Source organism: Ovis canadensis, chromosome 20 (assembly GCF_042477335.2).
Source record: "Ovis canadensis isolate MfBH-ARS-UI-01 breed Bighorn chromosome 20, ARS-UI_OviCan_v2, whole genome shotgun sequence".
NCBI lineage: Eukaryota > Metazoa > Chordata > Mammalia > Artiodactyla > Bovidae > Ovis > Ovis canadensis.
The window spans coordinates 44,043,716-44,066,275 of NC_091264.1; the positions used below are offsets into that span (position 1 = coordinate 44,043,716).

Here is a 22,560-nt window from a genome sequence, read left to right on the forward strand (position 1 = left end):
ACAATTGAGCAGAGAGGATGTCTTGGCTCACACTGGCTCTGGCCCTAGCCCCTTCATCTCTAACCCCACCTCCTAACCAGGTGGTACTTGCCAGCACACTCTGAAGAAATATCTGTCTTGTATTCAAATCAAACTCAGCTTTTCCCCCAAAGCCACTGCACCCACACGAACTGTACAGGGACACTCCCAAATCTGCACATTATTTTAAGCTTGCCAGTAGTAAATGTTTCACTGAATTTCATAAAAACAGAGGAAGTCAAGCAAAATGAGAAGACAGAGTAACTTTTCTCAGTTGAAAAAGCAAGAGCACACTCCCGGGGGCAGGGGGGAGGAGGGTGGAAAAACAACTAATGAGATGAAATAAACAATTTACTAAAGAATTGAATAACCTCAGCTATGCAGATGACACCACCCTTGTGGCAGAAAGTCAAAAGGAACTAAAGAGCCTCTTGATGAAAGTGAAAGAGGAGAGTGAAAAAGTTGGCTTAAACTCAACATTCAAAAGACTAGGATAATGGCAACTGGTCCCATCACTTCATGGCAAATAGATGGGGAAACATTGGAAACAGTGACAAGCTTTATTTTCTTGGGCTCCTAAATCACTGCAGATGGTGACTGCAGCCATGAAATTAAAGATGCTTGCTGCTTGGAAGAAAACCTATAACCAACATAGACAGCATATTAAAAAGCCGAGATGTTACTGCCAACAAAGGTCCATCTAGTCAAAGCTAAGGTTTTTAACATAGTCATGTATGGATGTGAGAGTTGAACCATAAAGAAGGCTGAGCACTGAAGAACTGATGCTTCTGAACTGTGGTGTTGGAGAAGACTCTTGAGAGTCCCTTGGACTGCAAGGAGATCAAACTAGTCAAACCTAAAGGAAATCAACCCTGAATACTGAATACTCATTCGAAGGACTGAGGCTGAAGCTGAAGCTCCAATACTTTGGCCACCTGATGTGAAGAGCCAACTCATTAGAAAAGACCCTGATGCTGGGAAAGATTGAAGGCAGGAGGAAAAGGGGATGAGAGAGGATGAGACGGTTGTTTGGCATCACCAACTCAGTGGACATGAGTTTGAGCAAGCTCTGGGATACGGTAAAGGACAGGACAATGCCTTGCTGTCGTCCATGTGGTCACAAAGAGTCAAACACGACTGAGCAACTGAACAACAACAAAAAAAGTTGAAAGCAGTAGTGATAAGAATGCTAACTGAATAAATGGAAAGTGCAAGATGAAAAATGGATGAAAAGAATAGATGAAAACTATAAGAATTTTATCAAGAAAATAGAAAATGTTAAAAGAATAAGTCTGAACTGTAGCATACAATAACTAAAATTTAAAACACACTAGAAGGAATGAAAGAAAGTGACAGCAGCAGCAGCAGCAGCAGAAGGAATGAACAGCAGACTAGGTGATAGAGAAAAATACATAAGGGATTGGAAAGATTACTTTAAAATCACCAACTGAAGTGTCCTTCTTTGTCTCTTTTCACAGCCTTTGTTTTAAAGTCTATTTTATCTGATATGAGTATTGCTACTCCTGCTTTCTTTTGGTCTCCATTTGCATGGAATATCTTTTTCCAGCCCTTCACTTTCAGTCTGTGTGTGTCCCTTGTTTTGAAGTGGGTCTCTTGTAGACAACATATATAGGGGTCTTGTTTTTGTATCCATTCAGCTAGTCTTTGTCTTTTGATTGGGGCATTCAACCCATTTACGTTTAAGGTAATTATTGATAAGTATGATCCCATTGCCATTTACTTTATTGTTTTGGGTTCGGGTTTATACGCCCTTTTTGTGTTTCCTGTCTAGAGAGTATCCTTTAGCATTTGTTGGAGAGCTGGTTTGGTGGTGCTGAATTCTCTCAGCTTTTGCTTGTCTGTAAAGTTTTTTATTTCTCCTTCATCTTTGAATGAGATCTTTGCTGGGTACAGTAATCTGGGCTGTAGGTTATTTCCTTTCATCACTTTAAGTAAGTCTTGCCATTCCCTCCTAGCCTGAAGAGTTTCTATTGAAAGATCAGCTGTTATCCTTATGGGAATCCCCTTGTGTGTTATTTGTTGTTTTTCCCTTGCTGCTTTTAATATTTGTTCTTTGTGTTTGATCTTTGTTAGTTGGAATAATATGTGTCTTGGGGTGTTTCACCTTGGGTTTATCCTGTTTGGGACTCTCTGGGTATCTTGGACTTGGGTGATTATTTGCTTCCCCATTTTAGGGAAGTTTTCAACTATTATCTCCTCAAGTATTTTCTCATGGTCTTTCTTTTTGTCTTCTTCTTCTGGGACTCCTGTGATTTGAATGTTGGAGCGTTTCATATTGTCCTGGAGGTCTCTGAGATTGTCCTCATTTCTTTAAATTCGTTTTACTTTTTTCTTCTCTGATTCATTTATTTCTACCATTCTATCTTCTACTTCACTAATCCTATCTTCTGCCTCTGTTATTCTACTATTTGTTGCCTCCAGAGTGTTTTTGATCTCATTTATTGTGTTATTCATTATATATTGACTCTTTTTTATTTCTTCTAGGTCCTAGTTAAACCTTTCTTGCATCTTCTCCAAGACAGAAACATAGATCAATGGAACAAAATAGAAAGCCCAGAGATAAATCCACACATCTATGGACACCTTATCTTCAACAAAGGAGGCAAGAATATACAATGGATTAAAGACAATCTCTTTAACAAGTGGTGCTGGGAAAACTGGTCAACCACTTGTAAAAGAATGAAACTAGAACACTTTCTAACACCATACACAAAAATAAACTCAAAATGGATTAAAGATCTAAACGTAAGACCAGAAACTATAAAACTCCTAGAGGAGAACATAGGCAAAACACTCTCTGACATAAATCACAGCAGGATCCTCTATGACCCACCTCTCAGAATACTGGAAATAAAAGCAAAAATAAACAAATGTGACATACGGATGGCTAACAAACACATGAAAAGATGCTCAACATCACTCATTATTAGAGAAATGCAAATCAAAACCACAATGAGGTACCACTTCACACCAGTCAGAATGGCTGCGATCCAAAAATCTGCAAGCAATAAATGCTGGAGATGGTGTGGAGAAAAGGGAACCCTCCTACACTGTTGGTGGGAATGCAAACTAGTACAGCCACTATGGAGAACAGTGTGGAGATTCCTTAAAAAATTGCAAATAGAACTACCTTATGACCCAGCAATCCCAGTGCTGGGCATACACACCGAGGAAATCAGAAGTGAAAGAGACACATGTACCCCAATGTTCATCGCAGCACTGTTTATAATTCCAGGACATGGAAACAACCTAGATGTCCATCAGCAGATGAATGGATAAGAAAGCTGTGGTACATATACACAATGGAGTATTACTCAGCCGTTAAAAAAAATTCATTTGAATCAGTTCTGATGAGATGGATGAAACTGGAGCCGATTATACAGAGTGAAGTAAGCCAGAAAGAAAAACACCAATACAGTATATTAACACATATATATGGAATTTAGGAAGATGGCAATGACGACCCTGTATGCAAGACAGAAAAAAAGACACAGATGTGTATAACGGACTTTTGGACTCAGAGGGAGAGGGAGAGGGTGGTATGATTTGGGAGAATGGCATTCTAACATGTATACTATCATGTAAGAATTGAATCCCCAGTCTATGTCTGACGCAAGATACGGCATGCTTGGGGCTGGTGCATGGGGATGACCCAGAGAGATGTTATGGGGAGGGAGGTGGGAGGGGGGTTCATGTTTGGGAACGCATGTAAGAATTAAAGATTTTAAAATTTTAAAAATAAAAAACTAAAAAAAAAAGAAGAAGAAAAATAAAATAAAATCAAATTAAAAGCTTCTGCACAACAAAGGAAACTATAAGCAAGGTGAAAAGACAGCCTTCAGAATGGGAGAAAATAATAGTAAATGAAGCAACTGACAAAGAATTAATCTCAAAAATACACAAGCAACTCCTGCAGCTCAATTCCAGAAAAATAAAAGACCCAATCAAAAAATGGGCCAAAGAACTAAATAGATATTACTTCAAAGAAGACATACAGATGGCTAACAAACACATGAAAAGATGCTCAACATCACTCATTATCAGCAAAATGCAAATCAAGACCCCAATGAGGTACCACTTCACACCAGTCAGAATGGCTGCGATCCAAAAGTCTACAAGCAATAAATGCTGGAGAGGGTGTGGAGAAAAGGGAACCCTCTTACACTGCTGGTGAGAATGCAAACTAGTACAGCCACTATGGAGAACAGTGTGGAGATTCCTTTAAAAACTGGAAATAGAACTGCCTTATGACCCAGCAATCCCACTGCTAGGCAGACACACCGAGGAAACCAGAACTGAAAGAGACGCGTTTACCCCAATGTTCATTGCAGCACTGTTTATAATAGCGAGGACATGGAAACAACCTAGATGTCCATCAGCAGATGAATGGATAAGAAAGCCATGGTACATATACGCAATGGAGTACTACTCAGCCATTAAAAAGAATACATTTGAATCAGTTCTAATAAGGTGGATGAAACTGGAGCCAATTATACAGACTGAAGTAAGCCAGAAAGAAAAACACCAATACAGTATACTAACACATAGATATGGAATTTAGAAAGATGGTAACCATAACCCCGTATGCGAGACACCAAAGAGACACAGATGTATAGAACAGTCTTTTGGACTCAGAGGGAGAGGGAGAGGGTGGGATGATTTGGGAGAATGACATTGAAACATGTATAATATCGTATAAGAAATGAATTGCCAGTCTAGGTTCGATGCAGGAAACAGGATGCTCAGGGCTGGTGCACTGAGATGACCCAGAGAGATGGTATGGGGAGGAAGGTGGGAGGGAGGTTCAGGACTGGGAACATGTGTACACCCGTGGCATATTCATGTTGATGTATGGAAAAACCAATACAATATTTTAAAGTAAAAATAAAATAATAATAATAATAAAAAAATATTTTTAAAAATAAAATAAAATCACCAAATGAGACTAGCAAAAAGAAAACAGAATTTCGAACAATGAGCTTCTTGGTGCTGCTCACTGCAGGGTGGAGTCCAACACCCTTGTCAAAGCCAAAAAATCTACCACCACCCTGTGACAACCACCTCCTCCCCTGCCCTGTCACCGCCACCACCTGTGTCACCACCACTTGGGGACAGGATGGATAATTAGGCCAGTCTTTAGTGAGGAGACATATTCCTCAGTTCTGTGGTGTTCTTCATCACACATTTATGAAGTTTCTGAAGGGCACTGGAGACTATTGCCAAGCACAGCATGACCTCTATGCAAACAAGTGATCTGTAGAAATTCACTATCACTCCAATAAGAAGCTCGCAGTGAATAACCCGGACACAGAAGAACTGAACTGAAATTCATAGAGCATTTTTCACAAGACTTCTGACATGGATGGAGTAAACCTCAGCACACTTCATTTCTATCACCTTAGTATTACTGAACCAAAGAATTGTTGTTTCTTGTTAGAAAGGTCATTTCATTTCCCATTACTCTCAACTTCATACTCTAAAGCACTGAGTATTTCAAGCGGAGTATATTGAAGTAGATTAAGTTTCTTTGCATCATCTCTATTATTCAATTTTTAAATTTTTTCATAATCTTATTGAGCATTTTTTAACTAAATTAACATGCTTCAAATGAACCACCAAGATCCTGTGGAACTCATATACAAGAACATGAGATTTCTTATTACACACAATCAAATCAATGCAAACAAATGTATAGAGGAACTTAAGTACCACAATAATAAGAGTATGTGTTGTTGTTCAGTTGCTCAGTCCTGTCCGACTCTTTGCAACCCCATAGACTGCAGCACGCCAGGCTTCCCTGTCCATCACCAACTCCCGGAGTTCATTCAAACTCAAGTCCATTGAGTTGGTGATGCCATCCAACCATCTCATCCTCTGTCATCCCCTTCTCCTCCCACCTTCAATCTTTCCCAGCATCAGAGTCCTTCACTATCTCATGGAGGTTTCTCAAACTCATTTCCGTTGAGTCAATGATGCCATCCAGCCATCTCATCCTCTGTGGCTCCTTTCTCATCCTGCCCTCAATCTTTCCCAGCATCAGAGTCTTTTCCAATGAGTCAGCTCTTTGCATTGGGTGGCCAAAATATTGGAGCTTCAGCATCAGTCCTTTCAATGAATATTCAGGGATGATTTCCTTTAGGACTAACTGGCTTGATCTCCTTGCTGTCCAAGGGACTTTAAGAGTCTTCTCCAGTACCTCAGTTCAAAAGCATTAATTCTTCTGCACTCATTCTTTTTTTCTGGTCTAACTCTAACACCCATACATGACTACTGCTAAAACCACAGCTTTGACTATATGGACCATTGTCAACAAAGTTTTACCACAATTATAAGAGTATGTGAAGTTACCACAATAATAAGAGTGTGTGAAGACACTTACAACACTATTCTTGAGAAAGAAGGTAGCTGTGATCTCAGCGGGCCTTTTGATGATGGTGCTGAATAGTAAGGACTAGTTCATAAATTCAGAAGTTGAATGACTCTTTACTAAGATAAATGAACCCCCTTTCAGATAGTGCTTTATCTTTTAGTTAAAACTTGTTCACATGGTAAGATCATGAGGCTCCAAGGGAGAGAGTGGAAGCATGCAACACCTCTGTAGTCCAGCACAATAGCCCTTCTACCACACATGTTCTATTAGCCAAGCAAGTCACAGAACCAGTCAAAATTCAAAATTCAAAGGAGGAAACACTTGGGAAACACTAACACATCACTCAAAATTCTCCAAGCCAGGCTTCAGAAATACATGAACCGTGAACTCCCTTACGTTCAAGCTGTTTTTAGAAAAGGCAGAGACCAAATTGCCAACATTCACTGGATCATTGAAAAAGCAAGAGAGTTCCAGAAAAATATCTATTTCTGCTTTATTGACTATGCCAAACCCTTTGATTGTGTGGATCACAAGAAACTGTGGAAATCTGAAAGAGATGGGAATACCAGACCACCTGACCTGCCTCTTGAGATATCTGTATGCAGGTCAGGATGCAACAGTTAGAACTGGACATGGAACAACAGACTGGTTCCAAATAGGAGAAGGAGTACATCAAGGCTGTATATTGTCACCCTCCTTATTTACCTTCTATGCAGAGTACATCATGAGAAACGCTGGGCTGGAAGAAGCACAAGCTGGAATCAAGACTGCCAGGAGAAATATCAATCACCTCAGATATACAGATGACACCACCCTTATGGCAGAAACTGAAGAGAAACTAAAAAGCCTCTTGGAGGAAACCAGAATTGAAAGAGACACATGTACCCCAATGTTCATCGCAGCACTGTTTATAATAACAAGGACATGGAAGCAACCTAGATGTCCATCAGCAGATGAATGGATAAGAAAGCTGTGCTACATATACACAATGTAGTATTACTCAGCCATTAAAAAGAATACATTTGAATTAGTTCTAATTAGGTGGATGAAACTGGAGCCAATTATACAGAGTGAAGTAAGCCAGAAAGAAAAACACCAATACAGTATACTAATACATATATATGGAATTTAGAAAGATGGTAACGATAACCCTGTATGTGAGACAGCAAAAGAGACAGAGATGTATAGAACAGACTTTTGGACTCTGTGGGAGAGGGAGAAGGTGGGATGATTTGGGAGAATGGCATTGAAACATGTATAATATCATATAAGGAACAGACCACCAGTCTAGGTTCAATGCAGGATACAGGATGCTTGGGGCATGCGCACTGGAATGACCCTGAGAGATGGTATGGGGAGGGAGGTGGGAGTGGAGTTCAGGATTTGGAACTCATGTACACCCATGGTGGATTCATGTTGATGTATGGCAAAACCAATACAGTATTGTAAAGTAAAACAAAGTAAAATTTAAAAATATATATAATATAAAATAAAATAAAAAGCCTCTTGATGAAAGTGAAAGAGGAGAGCGAAAAAGTTGGCTTAAAGCTCAACATTCAGAAAATGAAGATCATGGCATCTGGTCCCATCACTTCATGGCAAATAGATGGGGAAACAGTGGAAACAGTGTCAGACTTTATTTTTTGGGGCTCCAAAATCACTGCACATGGTGACTGCAGCCATGAAATTAAAAGACACTTACTCCTTGGAAGAAAAGTTATGACCAACCTAGATAGTATATTCAAAAGTAGAGACATTACTTTGCCAACAAAGGTCCATCTAGTCAAGGCTACAGTTTTTCTAGTGGTCATGTATGGATGTGAGAGCTGGACTGTGAAGAAAGCTGAGTGCCGAAGAATTGATGCTTTTGAAGTGTGGTGTTGGAGAAGACTCTTGAGAGTCCCTTGGACTGCAAGGAAATCCAACCAGTCCATTCTAAAGGAGATCAGCCCTGGGATTTCTTTGGAAGGAATGATGCTGAAGCTGAAACTCCAGTACTTTGGCTGCCTCATGTGAAGAGTTGACTCATTGGAAAAAAACCCTGATGCTGGGAGGGATTGGGGGCAGGAGGAGAAGCGGTCGACAGAGGATGAGATGGCTGGATGGCATCACTGACTCGATGGACATGAGTCTGAGTGAACTCCGGGAGTTGGTGATGGACAGGGAGGCCTGGCGTGCTGCGATTCATGGGGTCGCAGAGAGTCAGACACGACTGAGCGACTGAACTGAACTGATCTGAACACATCACTTATGCATGGAAGGAGCTAATCACACACACTGCAGAGGGTGTGGAGAGAGAAAAAGGTAGCTAGTTTTGCTAACCATCTTCAACAGACTCTATGCTTCCCCTGTAATTAATGAATTCCCTATCTATTTTGTGTCAAGTCTACCATTATGTCTTTAATGTTTGTGTATGAATCCCTGAAAAAACAATGATTAGTGTTACTTTTTAAATATTATTTATTTTTATCATTAAATACTATTTAAATAAATATTAGTTGAATAAATTCCTTAGAAAATACTAAAGAATAACCTTTTAGAGAGGAAATATCAACTCTAACTTTGAATCAGAACCATATGGAGAGAAATAAGGTGGGTGTTCCTTGGTAGGTCAGTTGGTAAAGAATCTGCCTGCAGTGCAGGGGACCCAGGATCCATCCCTGGGTCACAAAGATCCCTTGGAAAAGGAAAGGGCAAACCACTCCAGTATCTTTGCCTGGAAAATCCCATGGACAGAGGAGCCTAGCGGACTGCAGTCCATGGAATCACAAAGAGTTGAGCATGACTGAGTGACTAAAACTTTCACTTTCAAGGTGGGTGTAATTTATGTGAAATTAAAAGGAATTTTATTCATTAAAAAATACTTCTGGCTAAAACAATTCTTAATCATAAAATTTCTGAAATTCTTATAATTTTCCCATACTTCTCTGAAGTTGTTTACCAACTTATTTTTGTTTGTAGTGTGATTCCCAACTTCTCTCACAAAAAAAAAAAAAGTGGTTTCTGCTAATGAATTGAGCAGACATTTAATATTTATATGCCTTTGGAGCTGGGTAACAACATTTAATACTTGACAATTTGTTTTATTATATAATTGACCAAAACCATATATTTATACTGTCTGGGAACATGTGGTTATAGTTCTGTGGGATAAATAATTTGTCAGTGTTCACCAGCTTGTAAAAATACAGTGTAAGGACTTAAACATTAAATAAGTAATGAAATGCATTTCTCTTTAAAAATGAAAACAATTTAAGGAATCTCTAAGACAACATCAAGGGTACCAACATTCACCTTATAGGGATCCCAGAAAGAGGACAAAGAGAGAAGAGTATGGAATATGTAAATATGGAGCTGCACCTTGAAGCAAGCAGAGCTGGAGTGTTCCCTAGGCTCAGGCTGGGACATGAGCCTGGGGGGCAGTCTTGGGAAACTGGTCAGTCACTCATGCAGTTTTCAGTCCTCTCTCTCCTCACTGCTTTAGGAGCAAGCAAGTGTGCACAGCTCCTAAGGAGTGAAGTCCAAGCTTCCCACAGCCCTTCTCTTAATCTCACAAGTCCTGCAATCAGTCAAAGGGGCTCATTTTCTCCATCAAGGAACACAGAGCTGGGGTGCCCAGTATCTGGCTGGAACCACTCACTCCCTGGGGAGGATCTCTGCCCATGTCATCTCTCTTTTCTTCTGAGTCCCATCCCAAGGGTACAGGTCCTGACCTGATGCTTCTCTTCCTAACTGGCTTCCATGTGGATATTTCTTATAGCCTTGGTTGTACAGGAGTTGTTCTCCCAGTCTCCAGTTAGTTTCCAGTAAGAATTGTTCCACATGTAGATATAATTTGTATGTATTCATTAGGGGAAGGAGTCTCCCCATCCTCCTATTCCATCATCTCTTCTCTTCCTATGCATAATTCATCTAATGGGACTGCAAGATGCAGAATTTATATCCAAATGGCAACTTCCTCCTCCCTAGTCATTCTCACTTCCCTTTAGATCATGTCAGTGATAGGTATTCAGTACCTTAACCACTTTTTAAACCATTTAAACAATTAGTACTAAGTATCATCTACTTTTTTTCATCATCTTAATATATATCTTTGACTACTGAGGTTTTTTTAATTACTTTTGACAGAAATAAATAGAACTTTTGTGAACTCTTGTGTATCTGGAAGATTATTAAGATTTATTAGAATGTTTTATAATAATCAGAATAAATACTAACTGCATTGATATGATATGAAAGTTATTTGTTGTTTTCACAATTATTTTGGATGACTACTTAGTTTAATTCAAACAAAAATTTTAAATCTGGGCATTTCATAGTAATGTTAATAGCACAGAGTGGTCACATAAATATTTGATTCCAGTAGTACATTTCCACAGAATTAATATCACATTGTGTATGCACTCTATGATAGCAGTTACATATAGTATAAGTTATTCATTATATTTTTCTGTTGATGTACTTTTAGTTTTGTTTTGTGCTTTTTTTTTTTTTTTTTTTTTTTTTTTTTTGCCATACTGTGAGGCATGTGGGATCTTAGTTTACTGACCAGGGATTGAACCCATATCCCTTACACTGGAAGTGCAGAATCTTAAACACTGTACCACTATGAAAGTCCCTACATTACCTCTTATATTTATTTATTTTGCTTCCTAAATGTTCATATTCACCAACAAATGGAGACAGATGTGTCCATGGCAATCCCTGAGAGATGGATCAAACTACTTCCTGACATACTTCTGAGAATATGTCTCCTGGGCAAGAGAGACAGGATAAGGATTCAGAACAGGGAGAAGAAATGAAGTGTAACGTATTCATATACCTTTTTTTTTTCATGGTGAGAAGAGTTCAAATATATCATCACGTAATCAGCACAGCTCTCATGCACCCACACATGCGTGTGTGTGTGTGTGTGTATGTGTGTAGTTGAGAGCATGGCTAGGAGGGACATAGTGCTCTCTGAGAAGACAATCATCCTGGGATCAGACATGGCCCTGATTACAACAAAATCTTCCCAGTGTGTGGTCTTAGAAAAGAGGATTAGGGAGATATATATCCTCTGAATTTTGGGAGATTATACAGAGTGTTTAGACAAAAATCAGGAGTGGCTCATCAAAAGCAAATACTATCTACTTTTTTCTTCAAATATTAGGATTAAAGGTATGTGATGTAACTGATGCCTTATAAGAAAAGAGGGTTGTAGAAAACAGTGGATTAAAATGTGCACATGGATAGACAGTACAGAAAGCATTATTCAGTTCTGGAGATTATTTTAATCAGTTTTTTTCTCCTTATCTGAAGAGTATAAGGATTTACTCAGTTTGCAGTATCCCTGTCATAAAATTGTTATAAGTTGTTCTAAAATAATTTCTCAGGAAATAGGCATATCTCTTATTGTTGGGTAATGCAAATGCCTAGATTATCCTATAAATGTTACTCCAAAAAAATGATAACATAGTTTCTGCTGAGCTATGGTAAGGCATCACCCAGCTAAATATTAGGTGCTTGATGAAAAGGCTATGGGTAAATTGTGGAAAGCAATGGGAAATCTTCTCTACAAACTAATGACCAATTTATATAAATTGTATCTATTATTCAAGCATTTTGAAATGCGATTTCAGAATAACAAAAGTTAATATTTACCGAGGTTTTTTTGTATGCAAGGCATTGTATTGTTTCAGGTAAAATATCTGATAATGTCTCAGATGTTTTCTTTTGACTAATAGGAACCAAACATTTCATTATGAAAACTGAGATTAATCAGGGATTGAGTCAGTTAAAGAGCATTTCTAATTATGTGATGCTGACCCAAAATGAATCACTTCTGCTGGATTATTTCCAAAGCAGAACTATACAGAATGTGCTTGTCTTGGATCTTGAGGCTGGGTAAGGTGGTACATGATCCCAAGACATTGAGTTATTAAAGTTATCTTGTCTCCTTCCTCTGTCACTGAAACTCCATCTCAAGATTCAAACCTTCACACACATGTCAATGTCCAGTGGCCACATAATCTTTTATCACTTTGAGTAGGAATAGGCAAATACAATTTAAAACAGGGCATGAAGCTCTTATGTCTTTATATTAATATCACAGTGCATATTTGCTTGATGACTGACTGAATATAGTTATTTTAATTATCTGGTAATAATAGGGAATACTGCAGGCCATATGAGTTGAGTTTAGATGATGATAAAAGTGAATTTTAATTCCTTATTTTTCATTCATGGTTTCCCTCTATAATGTTTCCATTTTAACTCAAAACAACTCAGCAAGCAAGACTGGAAGGACTTCATCATCCTTACTTCATACAGAAATGATTAATCAGAGGCTTTAGGTCAAGAAAATGTATCAGGTGAGAGACAGAAAAATGTCTGTGCCAAACTGTTATACTGCCTGTGATGGTCCTTTCTGCAGACTCCTGACACCTGTCCTTGAGCATCTCACTCTTTTTCTGTAACAATGATTAAAATGAAACATTCTTGCTAGGAACATAAAGCTGACCTCTACTACATGTATCTCAAGGTCCCTGCACAAAGGTCAACAGAGCAAATCCTGAAAACAATAGAAAGTGCAATGAAGAAATCAGATATCACCTGGTATAGTTTTATTAACATTCTTAAGTCAGTTTAAATATTTCAAAGCACTCACTTCACTATCTTGGACAACTTATTTTTTCAAATGTCTATGAATTTCATGAGGTTTTAAAAAGTACTTAACACAGGATGACTTTTTATTCATCCTGTGCATCTAAGAATATAGAATGACTAACAGCATGCATTAGCCTTTGGGCAGTCAACCCTCCCTGTGTGCCATCCACAGCTAGGTTTCTCCCATTCCCCACATCCCCGGACTTTCCCTAACACAGGCGTTTGCATTTATGCCTACAGCCTAAATGGGACAAGGATACTTATGAAATGAAATCTTTGCAATATCACTACCTAGGAAAGAGTCAGGTATTCTCCTTTTTTGGTCAGAATTTCCCCCTTAGTTCTTCCATCAGTGTCACTGAGAAAGCTGCAGTCCTTCCCAAATACAGGAGACTAGAACTAGTTTTTTAAAACAATTGTGTGTTTAACTGACAAAACAGATGACAACTTCTCCACATCCAGAGCTTTTATGTAACAACATAGGCTATTATTTAGAAGTGAAGATATATAAGAAAATGTTTGGGGTTTTAAAAAAAGATAAGTAAACAATTGTCTCTTTTTCTGGCCACAGCCTTAACTGAATTTCTTTGCTACATGTCGAATATAGATATTCAATTATATTAATTAATTTAATTAGATATAGTGCAAGGTAAATATATGAAAATTCGTTTAAATAATGTAAATGCATTTAATATTTTATGTGTGAGCAAATTTTTCAACAATCATACCCATCAAGGGTTCTTGTCATCATGCAGAGTTGTTACTCCATATTTAACAGAATTTTGAATCAGTCCACTTATTTCTGACCTTTTTTCCTACTGTTTAAATCCCATGACAACAGTAAATGCAAAATAATCTGAAAATACTCAATGTTCAATAAATGTTTGTTGAGTGAACAAGTGAAGAAAGCAACTAAGCAACCAAAGAAGAGGAAAGAAATAGAAATCTTAAGACCTTTATTTGATAAAATGAAGGGGTGAAAGAAAATTGTACTGAAATTTTTTTTCTAATTTATGCTTGCTGACTAGACATATATTGGACAAATCAACGGGTACAGTGAACATAGGATAGGACTGGGTTTCAGGATGAGTGTAACTCCCAAACTGTTTAAATTTAAATTGTAGTTAAGAAATTTATCTCTTTGACTCACTAGAGCTTGTTAAGAGTAATATAAGGATTTATATTTCTATCTGAAATAATCTTTCTGATGACTTTGCCTTTCTTTTATTCAGGTCATGAGTCTCAATTGTTCTTTGTGGCAAGACAACAGCATGTCTGTGAAACGCTTTGCATTTGTCAAATTCTCTGAGATCACTGAACAGTGTTTCCTTTTATTTTCCCTCATTCTAGTCATGTTTTTAGCATCACTGTCAGGCAATGCTCTCATAGCCCTCGCCATCTGGACCAATCCAGCCCTCCATACCCCCATGTACTTCTTCCTGGCCAACTTGTCTCTCTTGGAGATTGGATACACTTGCTCTACTATACCCAAGATGCTGCAGAACCTTGTGAGTGAGGCCCGAGGAATCTCTCGGGAGGGCTGTGCTACACAGATGTTTTTCTTTACATTATTTGGTATCAGTGAGTGCTGCCTTTTGGCAGCCATGGCTTTTGATCGCTATACAGCCATATGCTCCCCACTTCATTATGCAACACGAATGAGTCATGGAATGTGTGTCCATTTAGCAATGGTTTCTTGGGGAGTGGGTTGCATAGTAGGCTTGGGCCAAACCAGCTATATTTTCTCTTTAGACTTCTGTGGCCCCTGTGAAATAGACCACTTCTTCTGTGATCTCCCCCCTATTCTGGCACTAGCCTGTGGGGATACATCCCATAATGAGGCTGCAGTCTTTGTTGCAGCCATTCTTTGCATTTCCAGTCCATTTTTATTAATCATTGCTTCCTATGGCAGAATTCTAGCCGCTGTGTTGGTCATGCCCTCCCCTGAAGGCCGTCAAAAAGCTCTTTCCACCTGTTCTTCCCACCTGCTGGTAGTAACACTCTTCTATGGCTCAGCATCTGTCACCTACTTGAGGCCCAAGGCTAGCCGTTCACCTGGGGTAGATAAACTCCTAGCCCTCTTCTATACTGTGGTGACATCCATGCTCAACCCTATCATCTACAGCTTACGGAACAAGGAAGTCAAGACAGCTCTTCGGAGAACTCTGGGCAAGAAAAATGTTTTGACTCACAGATAGATACCAAAGGACCACACAAATTTCTTTGAAAAAGATGCACACTCAACCTCAGAGGAAGGGAAAAAAGAAAGAAAGACAGAGGTATGGATAAAGAGAGGGAGTATGGAGGGAGGGAGGAAGGGTGGAAGGAGAGAAAGAAAGAAAGAGGGAGAGAAGGAGAAAGGGAGTGTAGGAGGTTGAGGGGGAAGAAGGAAGGAAGACAGAAAGGAAGGAAGGAAACTCTGTACTTGTCAAGGTGTGTTTTAAGAAACTTCTTTAGTAACAGTGATTTTAATTTGGGAGATAGTTCTCTTCTTATAGCAAAAGTTCTTATTGCCAAATTCTGAAAGAAAATTGGCTACCAACGAATTTTAATAAGTGAATCTAATACTAGACTGGCTTTCTAAAACATTTCAGTCTAGGCTAAAGTGCAGGCTTAGAGTATAAATTACCAGATTTTATCTCAGAAGCCTAGGAAATTCTCACTCCATACTCTCAGGCATTTTCTCTCCTCTGAGAGGTCAATGTGACTTCTGCCATGGTGACTAGGGTAGCGCTTCCACATATACCAGTCCCACATGACTCTTAATTCCCTAATAACTCTATGATGTTCATTACTTTCTTCCATAAAAATGTTTTAAATTCTTCATCCTTAATTATTGGTATATGAAGTAGTCAAATAATTATTTTATGAGTTGTGGATACTATAAAAATGTGTAAACATTCAAAAAAGCAAACTCTTAAAATTCAGAGGTAATTGTGGCAGAATATTAAAAGAAAAGCATGAGAAATTTTTACCAAGAGTCCCCATAGAAAAAATATTTTTGAAAGATGTTATGGGGAGGGAGGTGGGAGGGGGGTTCATGTTTGGGAATGCATGTAAGAATTAAAGATTTTAAAATTTAAAAAAAAAAGAGAAAAAAAAAAGAAAAGAAAGAGAAATCATATTTAAATTCAAGAATGGAAAAAGAAAACTGAGCTTAAAATAATTAATATAAATAATGTTAATGATTTTATGTAATTTACAACATGTACAAATGTGCAGATGAATCCTGGCAGGATATATTTGGAAATTATCCAAAATTTGCTCTTAAGAGAAATGAACATAGTTACAACAAAATCTAGTATCTCAAGGCATCTATAGAAGAAATTATCTTGGATTTGAACTCTAGTCCTTGGGGAAGAGCTGTGGTCTATGAGGATTTAGCAACTACCCATACAGTAGTGGTAACATGATAGGAATGGAGAACTCTGCTGCCGTGACAACTTACAAATAGGATGAATAAATTTTAGTGATCTAACATATGGCATACTGACTGTAGTTAATAATACTGTATTGTATACTTGAAATTTGCTAAGAGAGTAGACCTAACTGTTCCTACCACACACATACACAAAAGATATCTACATTAGGTGATGTTATTTAACTTGATTTTGGCAATCATTTCATGATGAACACATATATAAAACCATCACATTGTCCACCTTAAGTTTTAACTCGACAATTTTTTCCATTTTATCTCAATAAAGCTGAAAAAGAAAAAGAAGATTTAATAATACTATGATTAGAGGATGGTAGTGATGTTCACTAATGACCAAGATTTGTTTTACTGGACACATTTTACCAAAAGCTATATAATCCATTGAAGATCAAAACATAACATATTGCAGTTTTTATTTATATCTGTGTGCAATTAACAAAAAATGGAAAGAATCTGAACATGAAAAAATAACTATTTAACAATTATGCTATAGAAATAGGCAGGAATTATACGCAGGCATTAGAGATTACTATTCAAAGTGTTTATTAATCTAGAAAAACGATTGTTAAAAACTAAAGCAAGTAAAAACAATTTGTATAGCATAATCATTTTTGCTTGATTTACTAATTTTGTAAAGTCTTATAAGTTCAAAAATATCAAAAACTGGGAGGTTACATGTAAAAGCATAAGATTAGAACATTTCCACTCATCATATACAAAATGCAAATGTATACTCAAATAAGTATATTTTTTGAGTATACAAAAGTATACAAAAGTATACTCAAAATGGATTAAAGACCTAAATGTAAAACCAGAAACCATAAAACTTCTAGAAGAGAACATAGGCAGAACACTCATTCAGTAAAATCACAGCCATATTTGTTTAAAACTGTATGCTAAGGCAAAAGAAAAAACAAACAAACAAATTGGACCTAATTAATGTTAAAAGCTTTTTCATAGCAAAGAAAACAATCTATTCATAACCAAAAGACAACCTACTAAGTGGGAGAAAATATTTGCAAATGATATGACTGGTATGGGATTAATATCCAAAATATATAAATACAACTCAGTATCAAAAAAAAACAAACAAATAATGCAATCCAAAAAATGGGCAGAAGGCATGAATAGACATTTTTCCAAAGAAGACATATAGATGGCTAACAAGCACATTAAAAGATCAACATTAAAAATTATTAGTGAAATGTAAATCAAAACCAGAATGAGATGTTACATCACCCCCATCAGAATGGCTATCATCAAAAAAATGTATGCACAACAAATGTTGGCAAGGATGAGGAGAAAAGAAAATTCCTTATGATGGGAATGTAAATGGGTGCAGTCACTGAGAAACATTATGGAGGTTTCTCAAAAAACTAAAATCCAACATATACCACAATCCAGGATTTCCATTCCTGGGGATACATTTGAAGAAAACAAAACAAAACAAAACACTAATTTGAAAAGATACATGCACTCCAATGTTCATAGCAGCATTTTGCCAAGACATGAGAGCAACCTTACTGTTCATCAACACTTGAATGCATAAAGGAGATAAAGGATATCATCACTTCTATTGGAATCTACAAAAATAAAACAAATGTATGTAACAACAAACTCACAAATATAGAGAACAAACTAGAGATTCCCAAAGGAAAGAGGGAAAGGAGGGGCAAGATAGGAGTAAGTATAGGATTAATAGATACAAACTATGTATAAAATAGACAAGCAACAAGAATATATTGTATAACACAGTCAACTATAGCCATTTTCTTGTAATAATTTTTAATAGAATATAATCATTGGAAAGACAGATGCTGAAGCTGAAACTCCAATACTTTGGCCACATGATGCAAAAAAACTGACTCATTGAAAAAGACCCTGATATTGGGAAAGATTGAGGGTGGGAGGAGAAGGGGATGACAGAGGATGAGATGGTTGGATGGCATCACTGACTCAATGGACATGAGTAAGAGTAAACTCTGAGAGTTGGTGATGGACAGGGAGACCTGGAGTACTGCATTCCATGGGGTCACAAAGAGTTTGACATGACTGACTGAACTGAACTGATAATCTGTAAAAATACTGAGTCAGTATATTATATACTTGAAACTTCTATAATATTCTAAAATAGCTATACTTCAATAAAATGCTAATAAGATAAAGGGAAAAGAGAGCACTATTTAGTTATACTGATAACAGAATAAAGGCATAACAAGAATTGTTACCACAATCAAAAAATCTTTTCATAGTGATAAATTTATGCTATCCATCAAGAAGATATAATGGTTACAAACATATATGTATCTAGTAACAGATTGCAAAATATTTAAAGTAAAAAGTAACAGAAGTGATTGAAGAAATAGTTAATTCTACAATAATAGTTGAACTTCAATACCTCACTTAAAATAATGGAAAGAACAATTATAAAATCAGCAAAGAAAGAGAAGATTTGAAAAATATAAGCAAACTAAAACTAACAGACATCTACATAACACTGCACCCAACAAAAACAGAATACATATGTTTCTCATTGCATATGGAACATTCTACAGAGTAGATCATTTGTTAGGCCATGAAAAAAATCACAATAAATTTTAAGTGATTGAAAGAATGTTCTCTATGCACAATGAAATGATATTACTATAAATTTTTAAAATATTGTGAAACATACAAGTATGTAGAAATTAGATGATGCACTCATACATAATAAATGTCTCAGAAGAAATAAATGTCTTAGCAAAGAATTTGAGAAGAATTAAAACAGAGCATACCAAAATATATGGAACGTAGCAAAAGTATTTCAGATATGTTTTGTATAAAAAAGAAATATATTTTAATTATTGACTTATCAATTTATCTGCCATGAAAAGGCTTATGTGTGTGTATAAAAATCAACTGACATAATATGTAGAAGATGACTCTATTATACTTTTTCAGTTACTAGTGTCATGAAATTTACATCTTTCAGAGCAAAATAATTTTGGATATACTTGGAAAGCAAAATAATTTAGAAAATACATAGTCTATTGATTGAAATTTTAAAAGAATATGATATTGAGATACTAGGTAGTAAATTCATATCGGGTATTCCTTCCTAGAAGGTGATCTTTAAACTCGAAACTGAAAGACAGGAAGACGCCAGCCATGATGAAATCAGGGAAACAGCGTTTTAGGTGAGAGAAAAGGTAATTCGAAAGTTCTGGAAGACACCAGAGAAGGAGAAATATAGTATGACATCCCTTAAATGTGGAAACTAAAAAGAAATGATACAAATGAACTTACAGAACAGAGACTCAAAGACTTAGAAAACAAACATGGTTTCTAAGGGGACAGGACAGTTGGGAGTTTGGAAAGGTCATGTACACACTGCCATATTCAAATCAGATAGCCAATAAGGACCTATTGTATAGCACAGGGAATTCTGCTCAATGTTATGTGCCAGCCTGAATAAGAGAGGTCTGGGGGAGAATGGGTACATGTATATGTATGGCTGAGTCCCTTCACTGTTCACCTGAAACAACCACAACACTGACAATTGGCTATTTCCCCAAAAAAAAATATAAAGTTCAAAGTTTGGAGAAAAAAAACAAAAACAAACAGTATGGAAGCCAGAAATGATCTTGGCCTGTTTTTAAATGGAGAGTTATATCAGCTATGATCCCAGCATAAAATAGATGCACATTCCAACTGGGAAAATGAGGAAAGTTGAACAAAGGAAGAACTGACAAAGGTGTAAGAAGAATTTAAACATCAACAAAGGATTTCTATATGTGTACTACACATGCACTACCCTGGAACCTGTCACATTTAGGAGTCTCTCTCAAACCTAAGGCTTGAGGTATCAAAGAATTCTTTAGTTCTTTTGATTTGGATACCTCATGTATACTTCAAGTATTCAAAACAAAAGAATTAAAGAATTCCTTGATTTATGGCTTTTGGTTGGGTTCAGCCAATGAGAGTGGACAGCTGAGGATTAGAGAATGAGAGAAAAACTAATTTGTGTTATTTTCCATTTGCTCCCTCTTAGCTGGGAAACCAGGAGAAGGCAATGGCACCCCACTCCATTACTCTTGCCTGGAAAATCCCATGGATGGAGGAGCCGGGTGGGCTGTAGTCCATGGAGTCGCTAAGAGTCAGACTCGACTAAGCGACATCACTTTCACTTTTCACTTTCATGCATTGGAGAAGGAAATGGCAACACACTCCAGTGTTCTTGCCTGGAGAATCCCAGGGACGGGGGAGCCTGGTGGGCTGCCATCTATAGCGTCGCACAGAGTCGGACACGACTGAAGCAACTTAGCAGCAGCAGCAGCAGCTGGGAAACATGAGGTTGCCTGTGTTGCTCAACCAAAAGTCATAGCTCCTGGAGGTATCACACAGGAGTCATAGCTCCTATGTATTACAGATTCTGTTTTTCTGGTTTCACTTGAGGTACAGCAGAGAATAAGACATCAGTTCAGTTCAACCACTTAGTCGTTTGCAACTCTTCTCCTGCACCCCATAGAGTGCAGCACGACAGGCCTCCCTGTCCATCACCAACTCCTAGAGCTTACTCAAATTCATGTTCATAGAGTCAGTGATGCCATCCAACCATTTCAAACTCTGTCATCCCCAGCTTTAATCTTTCCTAGAATTAGGGTCTTTTCCAATGAGTCAGTTCTTCTCATCAGGTGAGCATTGAAGTTTCAGCTTCAGCATCAGTTTCACCAATGAATATTCAGGACAGATTTCCTTTAGGATGAACTGGCTGGTTCTCCTTGCAGTCCAAGGGACTCTCAAGAGTCTTCTCCAACATCACAGTTTAAAAGCATCAATTCTTCAGCACTCAGCTTTCTTTATGGCCCAACTCTCACATCCATACATGATAACTGGAAAAACCATAGCCTTAACTAGATGGACCTTTGTTGGCAAAGAAATGTCTCTGCTTTTGAATATGCTATCTAGGTTGGTCATAACTTTCCTTCCAAGGAGTAAGTGTCTTTGAATTTCATGGCTGCAGTCACCATCTGCAGTGATTATGGGGCCCCCCAAAATAAAGTCTGACATTGTTTCCACTGTTTCCCCATCTATTTCCCATGAAGTGATGGGATGCCATGATCTTCGTTTTCACCTTCAAGTCAACTTTTACACTCTCCTCCTTCACTTTCATCAAGAGACTTTTTAGCTCCTCTTCACTTTCTGCCATAAGGGTGGTGTCATCTGCATATCTGTGGTTATTGGTATTTCTCCCGGCAATCTTTATTCCAGCTTGTGTTTCTTCCAGTCCAGCATTTCTCATGATGTACTCTGCATAGAAGTTAAATAAGCAGGGTGACAATATATAGCCTTGACGTACTCCATTTCCTATTTGGAACCAGTCTGTTGTTTCATATATAGTTCTAACTGTTGCTTCCTGACCTGCACATAGGTTTCTCAAAAGGCAGCTCAGGTGGTCTGGTATTCCCATCTCTTTCAGAATTTTCCACAGTTTATTGTGATCCACACAGTCAAAGGCTTTGGCATAGTCAATGAAGCAGAAATAGATGTTTTTCTGGAACTCTCTTGCTTTTTCCATGATCCAGCCAATGTTAGCAATTTGATCTCTGGCTACTCTGCCTTTTCTAAAACCACTTTGAACATCTGGAGGTTCACAGTTCATGTATTGCTGAAGCCTGGCTTGGAGAATTTTGAGCATTACTTTACTAGCATGTGAGATGAGTGCAATTGTGCAGCAGTTTGAGCATTCTTTGGCAATCCCTTTGAATGAAAACTGACATTTTCCAGTCCTGTGGCCACTGTTGAGTTTTCCAAATTTGCTGGCATATTGAGTGCAGCACTTTCACAGCATCAGCTTTTAGGATTTGAAATAACTCAACTGCAATTCCATCACCTTCTCTAGCTTTGTTCACAGTGATGCTTCCTAAGGCCCACTTGACTTTGCACTCCAGAATTTCTGGCTCTAGGTAAGTGATCACACCATAATGGTTATCTGGGTCTTGATGATCTTTTTTGTATAGTTCTTATGTGTATTCTTGCCACCTCTTAATATCTTCTGCTTTTGTTAGGCCCACACCATTTCTGT

General features: G+C 37.6%; 1 protein-coding gene across 1 annotated transcript; it reads left to right on the forward strand.

Moving 5' to 3' along the window:
* The first annotated feature begins 14,277 nt into the window (after window positions 1-14,277).
* LOC138425458 (olfactory receptor 10C1-like) lies at window positions 14,278-15,255 on the forward strand. The gene has a single exon (XM_069563356.1). It carries the CDS (start codon window positions 14,293-14,295, stop codon window positions 15,253-15,255), a length of 963 nt encoding a protein of 320 aa, XP_069419457.1. The 5' UTR covers window positions 14,278-14,292.
* The last annotated feature ends 7,305 nt before the right edge of the window (window positions 15,256-22,560 follow it).

Bases quoted from the DNA above. Each gene is read 5' to 3' on its own strand.
- LOC138425458 (XM_069563356.1), top strand. From the start codon at position 14,293: ATGAGTCTCAATTGTTCTTTGTGGCAAGACAACAGCATGTCTGTGAAA.